The sequence below is a fragment of the Rutidosis leptorrhynchoides genome, chromosome 2 (assembly GCF_046630445.1).
Source record: "Rutidosis leptorrhynchoides isolate AG116_Rl617_1_P2 chromosome 2, CSIRO_AGI_Rlap_v1, whole genome shotgun sequence".
NCBI classification, from domain to species: domain Eukaryota; kingdom Viridiplantae; phylum Streptophyta; class Magnoliopsida; order Asterales; family Asteraceae; genus Rutidosis; species Rutidosis leptorrhynchoides.
The window spans coordinates 422,967,024-422,989,432 of NC_092334.1; the positions used below are offsets into that span (position 1 = coordinate 422,967,024).

General features: G+C 35.3%; 2 protein-coding genes across 2 annotated transcripts; one reads left to right on the forward strand and one right to left on the reverse strand.

Annotated features, from left to right (window-relative positions):
* Positions 1 to 5,907: 5,907 nt before the first annotated feature.
* Positions 5,908 to 6,393, reverse strand: LOC139892358 (probable calcium-binding protein CML16). The gene has a single exon (XM_071875426.1). It carries the CDS (start codon positions 6,391 to 6,393, stop codon positions 5,908 to 5,910), a length of 486 nt encoding a protein of 161 aa, XP_071731527.1.
* Positions 6,394 to 10,843: 4,450 nt separating this feature from the next.
* Positions 10,844 to 14,818, forward strand: LOC139889196 (calcium sensing receptor, chloroplastic). The gene is made up of 7 exons (XM_071872159.1): positions 10,844 to 11,086; positions 11,554 to 11,622; positions 11,714 to 11,959; positions 13,348 to 13,540; positions 13,613 to 13,754; positions 13,825 to 13,956; positions 14,518 to 14,818. The coding sequence occupies exons 1-7, from the start codon at positions 10,844 to 10,846 to the stop codon at positions 14,741 to 14,743; spliced, it is 1,251 nt and encodes a 416-aa protein (XP_071728260.1). The 3' UTR covers positions 14,744 to 14,818.
* Positions 14,819 to 22,409: the final 7,591 nt, after the last annotated feature.

The following is a 22,409-nucleotide window of genomic DNA, read 5'->3' on the forward strand; positions in this document are numbered from 1 at the left end:
CATTTTTAAAACAAACCATAACCTTTATTTCATAAATAAAGGTTTAAAAAGCTTTACGTAGATTATCAAATAATGATAATCTAAAATATCCTGTTTACACACGACCATTACATAATGGTTTACAATACAAATATGTTACATCGAAATCAGTTTCTTGAATGCAGTTTTTACACAATATCATACAAACATGGACTCCAAATCTTGTCCTTATTTTAGTATGCAACAGCGGAAGCTCTTAATATTCACCTGAGAATAAACATGCTTTAAACGTCAACAAAAATGTTGGTGAGTTATAGGTTTAACCTATATATATCAAATCGTAACAATAGACCACAAGATTTCATATTTCAATACACATCCCATACATAGAGATAAAAATCATTCATATGGTGAACACCTGGTAACCGACAATAACAAGATGCATATATAAGAATATCCCCATCATTCCGGGACACCCTTCGGATATGATATAAATTTCGAAGTACTAAAGCATCCGGTACTTTGGATGGGGTTTGTTAGGCCCAATAGATCTATCTTTAGGATTCGCGTCAATTAGGGTGTCTGTTCCCTAATTCTTAGATTACCAGACTTAATAAAAAGGGGCATATTCGATTTCGATAATTCAACCATAGAATGTAGTTTCACGTACTTGTGTCTATTTTGTAAATCATTTATAAAACCTGCATGTATTCTCATCCCAAAAATATTAGATTTTAAAAGTGGGACTATAACTCACTTTCACAGATTTTTTACTTCGTCGGGACGTAAGACTTGGCCACTGGTTGATTCACGAACCTATAACAATATATACATATATATCAAAGTATGTTCAAAATATATTTACAACACTTTTAATATATTTTGATGTTTTAAGTTTATTAAGTCAGCTGTCCTCGTTAGTAACCTACAACTAGTTGTCCACATTTAGATGTACAGAAATAAATCGATAAATATTATCTTGAATCAATCCACGACCCAGTGTATACGTATCTCAGTATTGATCACAACTCAAACTATATATATTTTGGAATCAACCTCAACCCTGTATAGCTAACTCCAACATTCACATATAGAGTGTTTATGGTTGTTCCGAAATATATATAGATGTGTCGACATGATAGGTCGAAACATTGTATACGTGTCTATGGTATCTCAAGATTACATAATATACAATACAAGTTGATTAAGTTATGGTTGGAATATATTTGTTACCAATTTTCACGTAGCTAAAATGAGAAAAATTATCCAATCTTGTTTTACCCATAACTTCTTCATTTTAAATCCGTTTTGAGTGAATCAAATTGCTATGGTTTCATATTGAACTCTATTTTATGAATCTAAATAGAAAAAGTATAGGTTTATAGTCGTAAAAATAAGTTACAAGTCGTTTTTGTAAAGGTAGTCATTTCAGTCGAAAGAACGACGTCTAGATGACCATTTTAGAAAACATACTTCCACTTTGAGTTTAACCATAATTTTTGGATATAGTTTCATGTTCATAATAAAAATAATTTTCTCAGAATAACAACTTTTAAATCAAAGTTTATCATAGTTTTTAATTAACTAACCCAAAACAGCCCGCGGTGTTACTACGACGGCGTAAATCCGGTTTTACGGTGTTTTTCGTGTTTCCAGGTTTTAAATCATTAAGTTAGCATATCATATAGATATAGAACATGTGTTTAGTTGATTTTAAAAGTCAAGTTAGAAGGATTAACTTTTGTTTGCGAACAAGTTTAGAATTAACTAAACTATGTTCTAGTGATTACAAGTTTAAACCTTCGAATAAGATAGCTTTATATGTATGAATCGAATGATGTTATGAACATCATTACTACCTTAAGTTCCTTGGATAAACCTACTGGAAAAGAGAAAAATGGATCTAGCTTCAATGGATCCTTGGATGGCTCGAAGTTCTTGAAGCAGAATCATGACACGAAAACAAGTTCAAGTAAGATCATCACTTGAAATAAGATTGTTATAGTTATAGAAATTGAACCAAAGTTTGAATATGATTATTACCTTGTATTAGAATGATAACCTACTGTAAGAAACAAAGATTTCTTGAGGTTGGATGATCACCTTACAAGATTGGAAGTGAGCTAGCAAACTTGAAAGTATTCTTGATTTTATGAAACTAGAACTTTTGGAATTTATGAAGAACACTTAGAACTTGAAGATAGAGCTTGAGAGAGATCAATTAGATGAAGAAAATTGAAGAATGAAAGTGTTTGTAGGTGTTTTTGGTCGTTGGTGTATGGATTAGATATAAAGGATATGTAATTTTGTTTTCATGTAAATAAGTCATGAATGATTACTCATATTTTTGTAATTTTATGAGATATTTCATGCTAGTTGCCAAATGATGGTTCCCACATGTGTTAGGTGACTCACATGGGCTGCTAAGAGCTGATCATTGGAGTGTATATACCAATAGTACATACATCTAAAAGCTGTGTATTGTACGAGTACGAATACGGGTGCATACGAGTAGAATTGTTGATGAAACTGAACGAGGATGTAATTGTAAGCATTTTTATTAAGTAGAAGTATTTTGATAAGTGTATTGAAGTCTTTCAAAAGTGTATAAATACATATTAAAACACTACATGTATATATATTTTAACTGAGTCGTTAAGTCATCGTTAGTCGTTACATGTAAATGTTGTTTTGAAACCTTTAGGTTAACGATCTTGTTAAATGTTGTTAACCCAATGTTTATAATATCAAATGAGATTTTAAATTATTATATTATCATGATATTATCATGTATGAATATCTCTTAATATGATATATATACATTAAATGTCTTTACAACGATAATCGTTACATATATGTCTCGTTTAAAAATCATTAAGTTAGTAGTCTTGTTTTTACATATGTAGTTCATTGTTAATATACTTAATGATATGTTTACTTATCATAGTATCATGTTAACTATATATATATATCCATATATATGTCATCATATAGTTTTTACAAGTTTTAACGTTCGTGAATCACCGGTCAACTTGGGTGGTCAATTGTCTATATGAAACATATTTCAATTAATCAAGTCTTAACAAGTTTGATTGCTTAACATGTTGGAAACATTTAATCATGTAAATATCAATCTCAATTAATATATATAAACATGGAAAAGTTCGGGTCACTACATTTAACGCGTCCCACATGTAAAAATACCAAATTACCCCTTTAAAATATCTAGAAAAACGAAATGAGCTGTCAGCTCAATCTGCGCGCCGCGCAGCCTAACGCGCCCCGTGCATTACTTCAGTCACGAACTCTTCTGCCATTTTAATTATATATAAATATGTACAAACCGGTTTCGGGTCTTACACCATTGTTGTATTGTAAGGTCACTTGTCAGCCGCCGACACATGTTCTTCTCTGTTCAACTTTGTCTTCGATGTCAGTTGAATAATGTCAATTGAAGTAGACAACATAGGAAACCATCATGCTTGTAATAGAGCATGATTTTCCGAAGTGTTGTGTGCTGCTCCAGCCTCTACTGGATCTTCGGTTACTGGTTCTTCACTCGACCTTCTTGCTGGTTCTGCGTATATCCTATGCTGGTCATGAAGTAACCTTGAATCTTGAACTATCTTGTGCTGATAGTGAAGGCAGTACACTAAACACTTAAACACAACATACAAGCTGTTTCAAATAAATAAACTTAGTTGGTCTTCATATTACAACTAGTGTTCATACTTATGTTTTGTCATAATTGAATCCTTAATTATGTAGAGGACTCTACAGGTCTTGTAATTGCTCAAAGGGAGTCGAAACTAGTGGAGATTCGGGTTGAATTAGTTACACTAGAGTTTCGTTACTTAGGGTAGATCTTCTCCAATGACAACTTTGTTGCGATCGAACGAGGAAGATGAACATGAGGTTTTCTTACGAGTCAATGTTAATGACACATATGTACGATGGAAGTTAGCTCGAGATGGAAAATCGGGTTTGTCTTAATTCTTACGCACATATCTGGTCGGTTTTGCAACCGTGAAAGCAAAGGCGATAAGGTGGACGATTAAAGGTACAATTGCGTTCTCGTTCAAGGTTTTAGTCAGTAATGTCCATGTGTTCGTTCTACCAACGGGTTTATTTCTAGTTTAAAGGTTAAATCGGGTGGATGATATTGTCTCCTGGTGGATTGCTTGGGCAATGGGGGCGATTAGGTCGGGTCAGGCTTAAACGACCCATTATCTCCTAAACTAAGGAGATATGTGTCGTATCCTAAGAGCGGTTTTTGGTCCCAAGCTAGTAACATAAAGATCAGATTATAGCTCAGCGGTATTAGTGTCGAAAGAATTCACTTGCTCGTGGGTTAACGGGTTAAGTGCGGCGTGATTCGGGTGTCTCATCTGACGGTATTAAAAGGAGGTGTAATTAGCAGGTCCGGTTGTTGTTGTGGGATGAAAACCTGGTTGAAGAAGGGTGTCGTTTAACGTCATTTCGAGTAGGAGATTGTTGAGTGCGGATCGAGTTAAACGAGAAAATAAAGAGCAACCTAGGCTTTTAACGACCGCGAGCTTGACATGGTGCCCGCGAGATTTAGGCAGAAGCCAAGCTACTATTTTTGAGTCAAAATAATAATTCAACAACAACAACAATACCCAATCTCGCGCATTCGAGGTATGGGGAAGGTGAGATGTTGACAATCCTTCATCTACCCTAAAATAAAAGAGAAGTCGTCTCTCTAACCACGAGTTGAGAAAAATTCTCCACCCACTTGAAGAGAAAGACATCCCCCTCTCTACTACAGGGTAGATAGATTGCTCAAAATAAAACTTGCTTTTATAATTAACTAAGGTTGTTTTTGATAAAACTGAATGATTAAGTGCTGAATGATTCATAATCTGAATGATTTAATGGTTCTGAATGAGTTGTTTGTGAATGACAATAACCTGTTTGATAATCATTTTGAACGAATAATGTGATTGATATAAAATTACCTTATTAACCTTTGACATAAATACAAACAACAACTTAGTTGTTTAATAAGTATTTTTGATATAATTTAAAGAAAATCTTAAAATTTAGGCTCGTAACTGGATTCTGAACCATTCAACATCATTTAACACTCATAGGTCACAAACAAACGCGTTGAATACTGAATGATTCAACATTCATCGTTGAACCATTCAATTAAGAGGTAAACAAACCCACGTTAGACTCCATATCTTATTATCCATATCTTATTATTGGGTCATAACCGTTTGTACCTCAATGTATAAATAGATTATCTCATCTAATAATCAATCCAGTTATCCAGTTATCCAGTTATTATCAATATAACAATCAATATATTCAATTTTAATTTATAACACTGTTATCACGAAGTTAGGGCGAAACCACCTAATGATAAGGGCGATAGAGGAGACCGTACGGTCACTGTAAAACAATTTCTTAAGCCTGGAAAGTGACCTTACTGGAATCGGGACAACGGAACAAACAAAATTCATATGGACCATTTATAATGACATGTTCAAGAGGATCCTTATTTTCAACACTAATTCCTGCATCGTTTAACCAACGGGTAACACAAATTCCTCTAGGAGGCATCGAGTAAAACTACACCCAATTTTACTTAAAGAAAATGGGGTGTCAATGATAAGGATAGAAAATAGTCACCAAATAATCAGATTAGACAAGGTAAAAATTGATGAAAAATGAAAAATGTATCCATTCAACCGTTACCCTTTTAAGTAAAATTAGTGACACTCATCGTATTGTGAAAATTGATGTGTTGACTAAAGGGTAATTTTTCTAGATGTTTAAATAAACCAAATTCTCTTAATAAAAAACAAGTTAACAACATTAACAGAACAAATATCATCATCATTAATTAACATTAAATTTACGCATTCTCCCCTTGAAGATCAAGCATACTACATTATATATTTACAATGAGAACCCAAGTGAATCAGCTGCTGATCTAGCCATAATCCCTTGAAACTCCTTAAAACTAATCACACCATCGCCATCCGTATCCGCATCTCGAACCATTTCAGAAAGCTCTCGATACGTCAATGGCTGACCCATCTTAGTCATTGATTTTGCCAGCTCAGCAGGCGTAATGAACCCGCTTCCATCTCTATCGAACGATTTAAAAATCTCGAGAAGTTGGTTTTGATTTATCAAAATCTCTTCAGTCATCATATGTGATGACATAGAATTCACCAATTCATCGAATTCTACGGTCCCACTTCCGTCTAAATCCATTGTTTTAAAGAGTTTGTGGATTTGATCACCCGACGGTTTTAGGCCAAGGGATCGAAGGAGGGCCGCAACCTCCAGATGGGTGAGGGACCCGTCTTTGTCTAGGTCGAATCGAGAGAATATTTCTCGGAGTTGTTTGAGTTGGTCGTCCGGCAATTTTGACGACATGGTAACGTATGATCCACAATGATGGCGATGGTTTCAATCTTTTTGTCGATATCGATTTTGTGTTGATGTGATTTGATTTGATTAGATTGGTGGCGTTATGTGGATAATTTTTTTTTTCTTAAAGGTGGCGAGAGAGGGTGATGGTGGTGGTTGTTATGGGTGGTAAAGTGAAGAACGTAGGAGGTATGCATGTATTAATGAAAAATTATGTGGTTGATGATGAGCGTTTAAATAAGTGGTAATTGTGTAATGTAAATAGAAACTGAATTACGTTATACGTTTTAAATGTTTGTTCTTAATTATGTTCCTTAAATATATTCTATCAATGTTTTTTTAGTATTTTTATTATTTAAACAAAATTACGGTCATTAATGTTTGACCAAAGTTTCACGGATAGTTATTCTAAAGTATTGTTTCAACGTGGATGACTCTAGTATTTGAATGTTGCGTCGTTAGTCCCTGAATATAACAAGCGTCATTTTTCCGTCGTTAGTGTGCATCAAGTGAGATGCACATGAGGGCTTTTTAGTCATTTTACGTATGTAACATACATTATTTCTTCAACGCTAGTGTGTATCACTTGAGTGGGCATCATTATTTCTCCATTGTTAATGACTAAAAAGCCATCGTGTGCATCTCACATTCCTACGTGATGCACACTAACGATTGGGAAATAACAATTATTACATTCAGGGACCAACGAGGCAATATTCTCAAATATTTGAATCATCCATGTCAGAAAAATATTTTAAGTTCATCCATGAAACTCTAAACAAACATTAATATAATATTACAATAGACCAAAAATGGATTACTGTTCTTCAATAGTAACCCAAAATATTTTAATCTTTAAATATAAAATATCATATCTAGATATAGCAAGTGTAATAGTGGCATAGTGGTTCGGAGTCTTTGTTGTGAGCGGAGGTCCCTGGTTCGAATCCCATGGAAACCTTCCATTTCTTTCTTTTTTCCCAGACCCAATATCCAGCCTATATTTGACTCAATTGAGCCAGCCCATTTACTTGTTAAAAATCAATGGCCTAAATTTGTCTCTTATTTAAATGAATAGGAATTGATAGTTATAAGCTGAATTTCACAACAAACCGATTGAAGTTGAAAGCAATCAAAGCATATGATCAATGGCATAAATTGGTGGAACTTCAAAGAAAAACTACTGTGGTTTCACCGTAAATGGTAATCTAACGTGTTTAGTTGTATTTCATTGAAATAAGTTGTACTTGGTTTTGCATATTTGTTAAATATTTATATTTATCTAGTACACAAAACTAGTAGTACTACCAAAAAGTTAACATTATCCAAAATAGTTCTTTAAATATAACTTTAAAAGTTATGTTTAAGACATTTAGATATATCAATGAGCTAATTGTAACACCTTAATTACACATATAGTCATATTCCACAAAATCACAGGTGTTACTTAATTACAGATCATGTTATAAAGCCGTGTACATAAAATATCAGAGTATCACTGTGTCAAACATCTGCAGCTGCCCGACAATACCTACCAAAAGCTATTATTACACACCTGCAGGGAAAAACACTGTGGGGGAATTAGCATAACGCTAAGTGAATGGCAATATCTAGGTGGACATCACTACAAGCATCAAGCACAGCTTAAAGGCACTGGTCACTAAATTACTTAAAGCCATAAACAAGAGGACCGACAACCCGTAGCTGATCAAGCTATAATCCACCGATAGCCCCCATTATTGAATCACCGGTATAGTCTTCCAGACGTGACGCACTCGTCTTTCACACTATAACACCAATCAGTAACGCTTGGACCCAACACTATTACCCGACACCAAGGTAAATAGAGTTGACCTCTTACGTCGGGTGCACCATCGAAGTTACGTCGGAATACACCCTCGACGTTAGTACTGGGTGTGCACATAATCACATATAGTCACTGCGCTGGTCACATACTCCTAAACAGTCTAGTCATAAGCATGGCACAAAATCTCTATACTTGTCACTGTATAATCACATCCATAAAGATAGTCCCACTCACCTGGAATCACAAGTACTCAGTTGTCTTATATCACTGAGCCTTCACCTTTCCGTTTATCACCTAAGAATATCAATTTTCTAGTTAGTACACTTTTCAATTAAATTACACATTAGAATAAATGTCACAGCAATACAGTAAATGAGTCAGAATTGCACTTGACCCAAACATACAAACACTGTCACTCGCACGGATGAGGTCTCACTCGTGCGGCTGACTAGCTCACTCGTACGGGTGAGTATCCTCACTCGCACGACTAACTTATCACTTGTACGAGTGGTTTTCAAACTCACTCACACGGTTTAGTATCTCACTCGCACGGATGGACACTTCACTCGTACGGGTGAGTGCCTCAAATGCACAGTTGAGCAAGAACAGCAGCAGACCTGCAGTTCGAGATTTTTTACACCCAACCCAAAGTTTAATTTAGTGTTTTAAAATCTTATCATTGAAAATTAGACCTCAAGACGATTCCAACGATAGTTTATTTGTCAAAAACGGAGTTACGGTTTGAAAGTTACACCCTTTTCAATTTTACCAAAAGCTGACCACTGCTCAACCGCGTGGTTGAGCCCTCAACCGTACGGTTGAGCCCTCAACCGCGTGGTTGAGACCTCAAAAGTGTGCTCAACCGTGTGGTTGAGCTGTCACTCGTGTAGATGCTGAAGAACAGCATCAGCTCGCTGTTTTTGAGTTTTTACACCTAAAACTCGATTTCTGCTTGTTTTGATCAATCCAAAGGCTCAAGAATAACACATAATACATATATAATCTATTTCAAGCCTCAATCAAGCATAACAAACACATTCAAAGCAAGAGTCAAGCATCAAAAAGTTCATTTTGATAAACCCACTTAGAACCCATTTTAATTCTTCAAAATCAAAGAAGATTACCTTGTTCTGATTCTGAAATCACAAAGAATTAGATGCGCACAATCACTATCTTTGATTTGCACTTTTTGATTTTAGAATTTAAGAGCAATATGGTGTTTCTAGGGTTTATGTTTTCCAAAAGTTTCCTAAAATGGAAAATGATACATGTACGAGGTTTAAATTCAGGAGGTTTCTTCATAATGAGGAAACCCTATTCCGTATAACACACGGGTATTTATCAGTTATCTAAAAATCAAAATCTTTAATAACTTATTCACTCTATGTCCAATTCACAAAAGGAAATATGTTCAGTGACCCTTGTCACAAAACGCACATTATCCATACACAATAATTATAGAACACATAATTATTAAAATCACTATACCAACCTACAAGGGTAAATAAGTCATTACTACTAGGCCCAAAGCGAGGTTGTTACACTAATAGCTTAGTGGTACCCATTGTTTAAGAATTTAGGACAGACATGTGAATGCTTTTGTCCAAATAGACATAAGTTCGAGTCTTACTCTTGACAAAAATTTACAAGCGTTGACAAAGTGGGGGTGATACTTGTTCCTACCACACGAGGGTATTTGGTGAAAGTATTTTACATGCATCCGACTCTTACGTGGTGAGTTTTGTAGTTTTCTAAAAGAAACACATGATTTAAGTGTCCCTGCCGCTCTACATCTTTTGCCAAGATATTTAGAGTTAAGTTTGTTACACGCGTAGAGAATTATCACGTAGTTGTTGTTAGAAAAAGGGTATGGTACAATAATCTGGATTGACTTTGAATCGTGTGAAATACTTTTGCAATTAAGTATTTCGAAAATATTAAGGCTCGCGTTACACGAATTTTTTCGGGCAAGAAAAAAACGAATCAGAATATCAGAGTGATTGTATTTTTTGTGTATATCAGAATGAAAGCAATTGTGCCACTTAATAATTCGAATTTCAGTTATTTGGTGGTTGAAAACGAAAGGCTACAATCCTTCGTTCCGACGGTTGAAAGCGAAAGATACAATCCTTCGTTTTGGTGGGGAGACCTGTTACCCGATCATGTGTGAATTTTGGTGGGAATAGCTGTTGGAAGGCGCTGCCCCTTTAACCTCGTAAAGGGACACAACTCCTTTGATCCCGACTATTTTCGTGACAGCGTCTAGTTAATTCTTACGAGTTTGCACACACCCTCTAAATCCGTTGTGAATTATAACTAGATAATGTTTACTTTCAACTAAATCTTAGTTGTCTAAAATGATTCTTAGATGATACTAAGATTACGTACGATTTACTTAATCTCCCGCTTGTTAAGTAAAACCTACGATGCAACACTTACAAAAAATATTTTACAAAATGATTGGAGGTTGGATCTTCATACTTAAGATGAAAAATGAATGGTGTATTTTGTTGGTTCGATCTGGACCTCCTGAGCCACCAATCATTTTGAAGTGCTTTTATATCTCTAACCAAATAATACTATTTTCCATACCCACCCAAATTCCCCCTTCACCTTCATTTACACTTTACACTAAAATCAGCGGTGGTGATGGCCCTCCGAGCTTCCGCCACCGCTACACTTAATCACCACTCTAAACCACCATCACCACCCTCTTCACCCAAAACCCTCATCCCTCTCAAACCCGTATCCAAAACCCATACCCGACCCGAATCCTCTTCCCTCTCATTATCCACATCCACCACCCTTTCCCTATTTGCTCTCTTTACCGCACCCATTGAAGCTCATGCTTTCACAATCTCCAAAGACGACATCGTTTCATCCATAACTCAGGTAATTCACTCATTCTAATATTTTTCGTTACCCTGTTAAAAAAATACAACTACAATATATTTTTGTTACACTTGTTGAAAATATAACACTTGTACAAAATATATTTCCTAACACTTGACCAGAATGTATTTCTTTGAAACCTTTTTGCTACAATAGTTCATTAGTTCACAGTATGTACTTTGTTACACTTAACACCTGTTCAAACAATGATTTTTGTCACCCTTGTTCAAAAAATATATACTTTGTAACACTTGTCTTAGAATATGGAGTATATTTTGTAACATTTGTTCTGAAAATGTATTTTTACAGAATTCTTATTTGTTACAGCCAGGGGCGGATTATATGTAAGGTAGGGCGGGGCATCCGACCCAGCTGAATTTTTTTCTAAAAAAAATGGAAAAAAATTACTAAAAATATTGTTTTTTTAGTGTTTACCCCATCTATCAATGAAAAATTTTTGTGATCAGGTTCAAGTTCCGCCACTTACAGCTGTTCAAAATATGTATTTTGTTACACTTAACATTAGTTGGAACAATGTTTATTTTGGCACCCGTTCAACAAATAAATTATGTTACATTTAAACATTTCCTAAATATATTCTTTTGTTTGGTGGTGAAATTATTATAGGTGGAGGAGAAAATTGAGCAAGTTCAGAAGGTGAGTTCTGATGTTTTTGATTTCACCGGGAATGCAATCAAAACGGTGTCGGATTTTTTGAAGCCGGCGATGGAAGTGGCAATGCCGGTGCTAAAGCAGGCCGGAGGAGAGGCGGTAAAGATCGCTACGCCAGTGATTTCAGAGGCATCAAAGAAAGCACAAGAAGCTATTCAGAGCTCTGGGTTTGATACTCAGCCTGTTTACTCTGCCGCTAAGGTACTCAATTGAAAATCCAAGATTTCGTAGCTTATAGCTTCCTCAAACATGTTATGTACTACAATATAATATACCATGATGACATTTTTTTTGATTTGGTACCATACATAGTTTTGTGTTTTTTACCATACCATCATCATCGATAACTTTCGTTCGCCTTATAAGACCATTTGCATCAAGCCTCGCCTTGTCCTTGCCTTGTCCTCGAGGGCACGTATGTCAAATTGATGTGTCCTCGCCTTGTCCTCACTAAGCTTGCCCTGGATTATGCTTTGGATAGCATTTTGCAGCACGAAGCATGTGGGGTTTTTTGTGGGGCCATATAGCTTCAACACTTGTACAATTAGCTTTAACACTTACAAAATAATTTATTTTATTAATTTGGAGGGGCTATGTTCTGGTGAGGAAGTATGTCATTGTTGTTAGTGTTCATGTCCTTGGGAGAAAATGCTGATATGGCGCTGACGTGGCGGTTTGTCTTGGTGAGGAATGATGCTTTGTTGGGAGTGGTCTAAGAGAAAAATTTACGGAGTACATAATAGTGATAACGTTCATTATGATAAAAGGTGAAATAGCCATCCACAATGAAGATAAAACTAAATAAACGACCAATGTAGTAGTAGCTCAGTGGTACCGATACCTTTGAAGGTGGGACCCGCCATGTGGAAGTTTGATCCTAAAAATGGCGTAGGTTTAATCCCCACTCGCGGCAAGAATTTACAACTTTTGTGGCAGTGAGATGATGATTGCTCCTGTTACATGTGTGGGGACCTGGTGGAGGTAATTTTTCGGCATTCATCTCTTTCATGTGTGGGTCTGGTGGGTTTCCAAAGGAAACACAAGGTTGGGGTGTCCATGGCAAACATACACCTTTTTTATCGTAAAATTAAAACAAACGGAAAGACTACGCACAAAGGGCGAGAATTTTTTGTACAGGGATGTACGCGGCCCAGCGGTATCTCCGTGACCATTTCTGACCCTTTACATGCTCATCCTAAGATGTGTGTGAGGTTTGAACTTGAGACCTATTGTGAGGGTATTGGAACGCCAACTATTAGAGAATTAGGTCATCTTGATGATGGTTTTTGTTGGGTCAATCCACGGGTCAATAAAAGTCAAAGTTGTGTTAGTTAATCGTGCTTAGTGCTTAATAGTAAGGTGTATTGACAAGGTCTATAAATTAAATACACATTGTAGTGTGCAATTGCAAGTTAACCTAGCCATTGTATTGTAAAGTGTTCAAGGAAGCATTCTGGAATTCTCCAGATTTGTAACCTACACATTGTACCAAATATTATCATTTTATCATTAAACAAATACTCGATTGTTCTTAATGATCATAGCTATGGATTAGTGCATTTCAATAGTTTATATTGCTTGTTTTGTAGACAGTAGTAGATGCAGCAGGACAAACAGGGAAGGTGATCCAAGACGCTCAGCCGATTGCATCATCGACTGTACAAACCATCTCATCTGCAGATCCCACAACCATTGCCGTCACCGGTGGAGCGTTAGTCTTGGCATATTTCTTACTGCCGCCTGTATTCTCCGCCCTGTCTTTCAACTTTCGTGGCTACAAAGGTATATTTTGTTGCCTGCGACTTTCAAAATATTTTAATGTTGAAATCTTAAATTTTGGATGATAATGTATAGGTGATCTCACCCCTGCCCAAGTTCTCGATCTTGTATCTACACAAAACTACACTTTAATTGATATCAGATCAGAAAACGAGAAGGACAAATCAGGGGTCCCACGCCTTCCCTCGAGCGCCAAGAACAAAATGATTGCCATCCCGTAAGTAGCAACTTTCTCAACCACACTTTATCGATTTTACTTGACTCATTTAATCATTTTAAATCTTCAGATTGGAAGAATTACCAAGCAAATTAAAAGGCCTTGTAAAAAGTACAAAGAAAGTAGAAGCTGAAATCGCAGCATTAAAGATATCATATCTCAAGAAAATCAACAAAGGGTCCAAGATTGTTATCCTCGACACGTTAGTTTTCAATTTTTTCTCTGTTGTTACTGTAACATACCCACATACTTAGCAAATGGGTCGGATTGTTCGAGACCCAAACGGATTTGGGTCAGAACGGGTCATGGATCAAATAAGTTCGATTTTTTTGACGATCAAACGGGTCTGGTCTAAATGGGTTGGGTTGGGTTGGGTCGAGACCCTTTTCTTAAACTCGTAAAACCTCTAGAAAATAATATTTTTTAAATTCTCGTAAAGACACGTTAAGGATCCGTTGGAGCTTATATACATTCTTTACCAGGGGCGGAATATAGTGCAACCTAAAGGGGGTATTCGCCCCACCTGGATTTAACCGCAAAAAAAATTTTACACTAAAAAAAAAAAACTAAAAAATATGGTTTTTTAGTGTTTACCCCTGTTGACAATGAAAAATTTAATAAATTTTTACGCCTGCCCCATCTGTATCTGGGTGTTCAAGTTCCGTCACTGTTCTTTACGCTTTATATGGGTCTAAGTTTGGACCCATTCTTTAACTTTTTTGTGGACCCACTAACTAAAGTTTGCAAAACTTTGAATAATCAGGTACACAGATTCAGCCAAAATAGTTGCTAGATGTTTAACTGAACTTGGATTCCAAAACTGCTGGGTTGTGGCTGATGGGTTCTCTGGAGGCAAGGGATGGTTACAAAGTCGGTTAGGAACGGATTCATATAACGTATCGTTTTCTCGCTTTATATCACCATCTCGAGTTATTCCTGCTGTTAGAAGTTTCGGTACTACAACCTCAGCCAAGTTACTATCCGATTGATTATTAAATTCTATTGTCTTCAGATTATTTATTTATATGTGTCTATAATAATAATAATGTGTGGTCTTATTTGTGCATTTGTGATCCGTATATAACTAGTGTAATATATAATATATATTTTTTGCTCTTGAAACTCTGACTTTCAGTTATTTTGGGTACCAGTTGAGTACTTTCAACTTTTTCCTGAAACTACCCAAAACAAAGTTACAATACAATGAAAAAATGAAATACCCAAGTTGTAAGCATACAGATCCTCTAACAAACAGGAATTAAGCTAGTAGTCTAGTACATTAGTTAAAAACGTAAGCAAACATTTCTGCCCTGCTATTTCTCTGTTCTTAGATCTGAAAAGGTTTCAGGTCATCTAATAGATAATGACCACAAACACAAGAATGCTAAAGTTCATAAGTGCAAATCCCCTCTATATATGCCTCATGTCGTTTGACACTCTAACCTTACACGAACCACAGATGTAACACAGCTGCTTCTAATCATTTCTCCAACTTTTGCAATCCGGTTCTTCTGATGGAGGACCCATCTTTGGTGGGACCCAATGAGCAGCCAGAATATGGGGCCCGAAATTGCAGAGGAGCAGGATTCAAAGCGGTGGGGCCAGAAATTGCAGAGGAGTAGGATCCGGAGTGGTGGTTGCTACAAGAATGGAATATTCCATAGCATTCGCTTGTCAACTTCATAGCCTTTCCATTATCAGTAGCAATAGTGGACGAATCGAGAGGTGGGAATTCACGAACATGTACTTGCTGTGACAGGCGATTTGCAACATCCAAACTTCACACAAAACCACGTAATGGGGTCAGATGATTAGACCAAAAGTTATGGGCTGTGTTTGGGCGTTGTTTTCCTAAGTGGCAAAACAAAAACGTCCACAACGCCCATTGTGGAGCGTTTGTGGGGAGTTGCTTTAGGGCGTGGGGCATGAAGCCTGTAGACATTGTTTGGACGGATCTTAGGTCGCTTGTGATTGTATCTAGAGGCGGAATACACTAGAGACAACTAAACCGAGATATAGGTCGTGTTGGATTCGTTTTAGCCAAACCTAGAGAGAGATCTAGATTAGAACGAAGCCTAAACTTGATATTTCGGTGGTATTTGGTGTTAGGTATCGAGAGGTAAACGGAACCAGTTGATTAGGGTAAATAGAGAATGTAACCTAGCAAAGTAGGCCAAAACCCATATATATACTGCAACCCAGACACAGTCGGTCGACTGAGTCACACAGTTGGTCGATTGAGTAACACAGTCGGTCGAGTGTGTGGACACACTCGGTCGACTGTGTATGCAGTTTAACTTATTGATTGTTTAAATAATTAAGCACACACAAACACTTATATAACCAATGGTCACACGAATACTGTAGATATCCGTCCTAATTCACCTGGATGAAGTCTTCAACATCTGGTCCCATTGCGAGGTACTGACCTCTATATGATACGTCTTACAAATATTGCATTCATTTTAAAAGACAACTCATTTCAAAATAACCAAATGATATATATTTTTCAATAATATGAATGACTAATCTGCTATGTACTTAATAACAGTCTTTTTGAACTCGACGACTTGTGAAATGTCCTGTTCATATTGATTATAAATGTTTCATATTAATTGATTTCGTTGCGAGGTTTTGACCTCTATATGAGACGTTTTTCAAAGGCTGCATTCGATTTTAAAACAAACCATAACTTTTAAAATATTACGACGATTATCAAATAATGATAATCTAAAATATAGCGTTTTCACACGACCATTACATAATGGTTTACAATAATATTACACATCAATATATGCCTTCAATTGCAGTTTTTAAACAATATTATACAAGCATGGACTTCAAATCTTGTCCTTAATTTAGTATGCAACAGCGGAAGCTCTTAACAATCACCTGAGAATAAACATGCTTAAAACGTCAACAAAAATGTTGGTGAGTTATAGGTTTAACCTATATATTTATCAAATTGTAATAATAGACCACAAGATTTCATTTATCATAAATACACATCTCGTATCAGGCATTTCGCAAACTGCATAGAGATAAAAATCATTCATATGGTGAACACCTGGTAACCGACCTTAACAAGATGCATATAGAATATCCCCTATCATTCCGGGACTCCCTTCGGACATGATAAATTCGAAGTACTAAAGCATCCGGTACTTTGGATGGGGCTTGTTGGGCCCAATAGATCTATCTTTAGGATTCGCGTCAATTAGGGTGTCTGTTCCCTAATTCTTAGATTACCAGACTAAAAAGGGGCATATTCGGTTTAATAATTCAACCATAGAATGTAGTTTCACGTACTTGTGTGTATTTTGTAAAACATTTATAAAACTGCATGTATTCTCATCTCAAAAATATTAGATTTAAAAAGTGGAACTATAACTCACTTTCACAGATTTTTACTTCGTCGGGAAGTAAGACTTGGTCACTGGTCGATTCACGAACCTATAACAAATATGTACATATATATCAATTTATGATCGGAATATATTCACAACATTTTTTATTACGTTTTTATGATTTAAGTTTGTTAAGTTAGCAGTCCTCATTAGTAACCTACAACTAGTTGTCCACTGTTAGATGTACAGAAATAAATCAATATATATATCTTGAATCAATCCACGACCCAGTGTATACACATTTCAGGCTAGATCACAACTCAAAGTATATATATTTTTTGAATCAACCTCAACCCTGTATAGCTAACTCAAACATTACTGCATATAGAGTGTCTATGGTTGTTCCAAATAATATATATATAGATGGGTCGATATGATATGTCAAAACATTGTATACGTGTCTATGGTATTCCAAGATTACATAATATGTATAATACAATATAAGTTAGTTAGGATATGTTTAGTCTAGATTTGTTACAAAATTTTCGTAGCTAAAACTAGCAAGTTTATCCAATTTTGTTTTACCCGTCATTTCTTCGTTTCAAATCCGTTTTGAGTGATTCAAGTTGATATGGTTTCATAATGAATTGAAATTTATGAAACTAAACTGAAAAAGTATAAGTTTATAGTCGAAAATACAGGTTACAAGTCATTTTTTAAAGAGGTAGTCATTTCCGTCGAAAAAACGACATCTTGATGACCATTTTGAAAAACTTAATTCCACTTTGTGTTTAACCATGATTTTTGGATATAGTATCATGTTCATATGTAATATCATTTTTCCAGAAAACAAACTTCCAATTCAAAGATTAAGATACTTTTTATTTTTTTTAACCCAAAACGGCCTCTGATTTCACTACGACGGCGTATGTCCGATTTTACGGTGTTCTTCGTGTTTCCAGGTTTTAAATCATTAAGTTAGCATATCATATAGATATATAACATGTGTTTAGTTGATTTTAAAAGTCAAGTTAGAAGGATTAACTTTGTTTGCGAACAAGTTTTGAATTAACTAAACTATGTTCTAGTGATTACATGTTCAAATCTTCGAATAAGATAGTTTTATATATATGAATCGAATGATGTTATGAACATAATTACTACCTCAAGTTTAGTAGGTAAACCTACTGGAAGTGACAAAAATTGATCTAGCTTCAAAGGATTCTTGGATGGCTTGAAAGTTCTTGAAGTAGAATCATGACACGAAAACAAGTTCAAGTAAGATTTCCACTCGAAATAAGATAGTTATAGTTATAGAAATTGAATCAAAGTTTAAATATGAGTATTACCTTGTATTAGAAAGATATATTACTGTAAATAATAAAGATTTATTGAGCTTAGATGATTACTTGGATTGGATTAGAAAGCTTGGAAGTAATCTTGCAAACTTGATAGTATTCTTGATTTTATGAAACTAGAACTTATAGAATTTATGAAGAACACTTAGAACTTGAAGATAGAACTTGAGAGAGATCAATTAGATGAAGAAAATTGAAGATTGAAAGTGTTTGTAGGTGTTTTTGGTCATTGGTATATGGATTAGATATAAAGGATGTGTAAGTATGTTTTCATGTAAATAATTCATGAATGATTTATAATATTTTTTGTAATTTTGTGAGATATTTCATGCTAGTTGCCAAATGATGGTTCCCACATGTTTAATGACTCACATGGCTACTAAGGAGCTGATGATTGAGTGTATATACCAATAGTATATACATCTTAGAAGCTGTGTATTGTACGAGTACGAATACGGGTGCATACGAGTAGAATTGTTGATGAAAATGAATGAGGATGTAATTGTAAGCATTTTTGTTAATTAGAAGTACTTTGATATATGTCATGAAGTCTTCCAAAAGTGTATTAATACATCTTAATACACTACATGTATATACATTTAACTGAGTCGTTAAGTCATCGTTAGTCGTTATATGTAAGTGTTGTTTCGGAACCTTTAAGTTAACGATCTTGTTAAATGTAATTGATACATTGTTATTACACTTAAATGAGATGTTAAATTGTTATGTTAACATGTTAACATGGTGTATTAATATATCTTAATATCATATAAATATGTGTAAAATACTATTACAACGATAATCGTTACATATATGTATTGTTTCGAAATCCTTAAGTTAGTAGTCTCATCTTACTCATGTAGTTCATTGTTAATATGCTTAATGATATATGTAATTATCATTTCATGATGTTAAACACAGTGTATTAACATCTTAACATGATACATATGTATTTAGTAAGACGTTGTTGTAACGATAGCCGTTATATATCGTTTCACGTTTCTTAATTCACTACTTTCATTTTATGTATATAACTCATTGTTAATGTACTTGGTGAGATACTTACTCATCATAATATCATGTTAAATATATATATATCTCTATATATATATCATGTTGTTTTTACAAGTTTTAACGTTCGTGAATCGTCGGTCAACTTGGGTGGTCAATTGTCTACATGAAACTCATTTCAATAAATCAAGTCTTAACAAGTTTGATTCCTTAACATGTTGGAAACATTTAATCATGAAAATATAGTTTTCATTTAATATATAATCATGGAAAAGTTTGGGTCATTACAGTACCTACCCGTTAAATAAATTTCGTCCTGAAATTTTAAGCTGTTGAAGGTGTTGACGAATCTTCTGGAAATAGGTATGGGTATTTCAGCTTCATTTGATCTTCACGCTCCCAGGTGAACTTGGGTCCCCTACAAGCATTCCATCGAACCTTGATGATCGATATCTTATTTTGCTTGAGCCTTTTAACCTCACAATCCATTATCTCGACGGGTTCTTCAACAAATTCTAGTTTTTCGTTGATTTTAATTTCGTCTAAAGGAAAAGTGAGATCTTCTTTAGCTAAGCACTTCTTTAGATTCGAGACGTGAAAGGTATTATGTACATTGACGAATTGTCGAGGTAATTCAAGTCGGTAGGCTACTGGTCCGACACGATCTAAAATCTTGAATGGTCCAATGTATCTTGGATTTAGTTTCCCCCATTTACCAACTCAAATAACGCCTTTCCAAGGCAAAACCTTAAGCATGACCATCTCTCTAATTTCAAATTCTATATCTTTCCTTTTAAGGTCCGCGTAGCTCTTTTGTCGACTCTGAACGGTTTTCAACCGTTCTTGAATTTGGATGATTTTCTCGGTAGTTTCTTGGATTATCTCTGGACCCGTAATCTGTCTATCCCCCAATTCATTCCAACAAATCAGAGATATGCACTTTCTACCATAAAGTGCTTCGAACGGTGACATTTCGATACTCGAGTGGTAACTGTTGTTGTAGGAAAATTCTGCTAATGGTAGATGTCGATCCCAACTGTTTCCAAAATCAATAACACATGCTCGTAGCATGTCTTCAAGCGTTTGTATCGTCCTTTCGCTCTGCCCATCAGTCTGTAGATGATAGGCAGTACTCATGTCTAGACGAGTTCCAAATGCTTTCTGTAATATCTGCCAAAACCTTGAAACAAATCTGTCATCCCTATCAGAGATAATAGAGATTGGTATTCCATGTCTGGAGATAACTTGTAACATCCCGCGTTTTTCCGTCAAATTTATTTTTAACACCGTATTTTTTTAGATAATTCTTTCGTTATCTAAATTCGCATCTTTCGCTAACTAACGTTCGTAATATTTCCGTTATTTGATTTTAACATCTCCCGTTTACTCTAGCGTTTTAAAATATTCGCTCAGTTAATTCACACACCTGCTTACAAACTTGAGGGACCGAAGTTGCCAAGTGGGCAAACTAGTTGACTAGGTCAACTAGTCAACCCACTCTATCCACCACTCATTCCATTTTCACCTCCTCATCTCTTTCTCTCTTTAAATCATTTCAAGGAAGTTTACATCAAAACAAATTACATATTTGGAATCCTCTCTTCATCCTCTACAATTTGATACCAATTTCATCTCGTTTGGGTAACATTTCTAAAACTCTAGATTTCTCTAATTCATATTTTTAACTTGAAATGGTGTTAGTTAGTGTCTATGGCTCGAGTCTAACATGAATATGTGATTAGTTTGCTCGATTTGTTTGTTTTGAGTAACTAGCATGAACACTTGAAATGGGTTTGTTAAATCTTTGATTTTGGATGATGATATGTGTTTAGATGTTATTGTTTATGTTTTTAAAGAGTTAGTTACTTCATATGCTTCAAATTGGTATGTTGGATGACATGAAAATCTCACATTAACATGATTATTGATTTCATGATTCTTGGTTAGGGTTTGATAGACTTAAAACGAACTTTTGACGCATTGAATGCTATGAAATGTTGTTAGTAAGTGCTTAGTTGTATTTTATGTTTCATTACCTTCAAAACGGCATATCATATGTGTAAATTGGATTCCCGAGTCAAGAAATGCGTTTTATGAACTTGAAACTTTGATTATGAACATTTAACGATCATTTATTGAGGTTTTCATTGTTGTTAATGATATATTTGATTTATGAAATGTTTTTTGTTGTATTCCTTGTCAAAATACATTTCCAACGATATAAGATACGTGTTTTGAATGTTTACGGTTCATAAGTTATGATTGTTTGAAGTTGGATTCGTGCTTGAGTGTTCAAAAACTGCCAGACTTGCTGAACAGCTATACTGAGCGCCGCTCAGGGTCCTGGAGCGCCGCTCTGGGCCCCTGCTGTCCAAAAATACACATTTTCGATTAATTCTAACTATGCTACGCACCCCTGATCAACATGAAAATTGGCCAACATGCTTATATATGATTAAAAACCCCAGAAAAATAGTTCGGGACCCGACCCGACCCCGTTGACTTTTTCGTTGACTTTGACTAAGTTTGAATTTTATTCAAACTTAACAAAACACTTTTGCAATCGTTCTAACGTGCTTTTATACTTGATTCTTGCATGAAACTTGACAACGTGATTCACATGCTATATAATCGAGTCGTAACGAGCCATAGGACTAATTGAACACATTTCGCCCGACCTTGTGCCGTGACCGGTTATTTGATACAACTTACTTATTTAGGTCGAGACTAAGAAACTTTCATGCACACGTTTACTTTGTGAAGTACATTTATACTCGTGCACTCGAGGTGAGATCATAGTCCCATCTTTCAACAACTTTTATACTTTTAAATCATGGGATGAGAAACATATACAGTTTTATACTACATACTTTATACTTTGAACACAAGTACGGAAACAAACATTCCACGTGCGAGTTAGAACAAAAAGTCTCAATTCA

Excerpts from the sequence above, each read along its gene's own strand:
- LOC139892358 (XM_071875426.1), bottom strand. The coding sequence starts at position 6,393 with ATGTCGTCAAAATTGCCGGACGACCAACTCAAACAACTCCGAGAAATA.
- LOC139889196 (XM_071872159.1), top strand. The coding sequence starts at position 10,844 with ATGGCCCTCCGAGCTTCCGCCACCGCTACACTTAATCACCACTCTAAA. Across the intron at positions 13,541-13,612 it reads CAACTTTCGTGGCTACAAAG|GTGATCTCACCCCTGCCCAA; the intron begins GTATATTTTGTT and ends GATAATGTATAG. Across the intron at positions 13,957-14,517 it reads AAGATTGTTATCCTCGACAC|GTACACAGATTCAGCCAAAA; the intron begins GTTAGTTTTCAA and ends TTGAATAATCAG.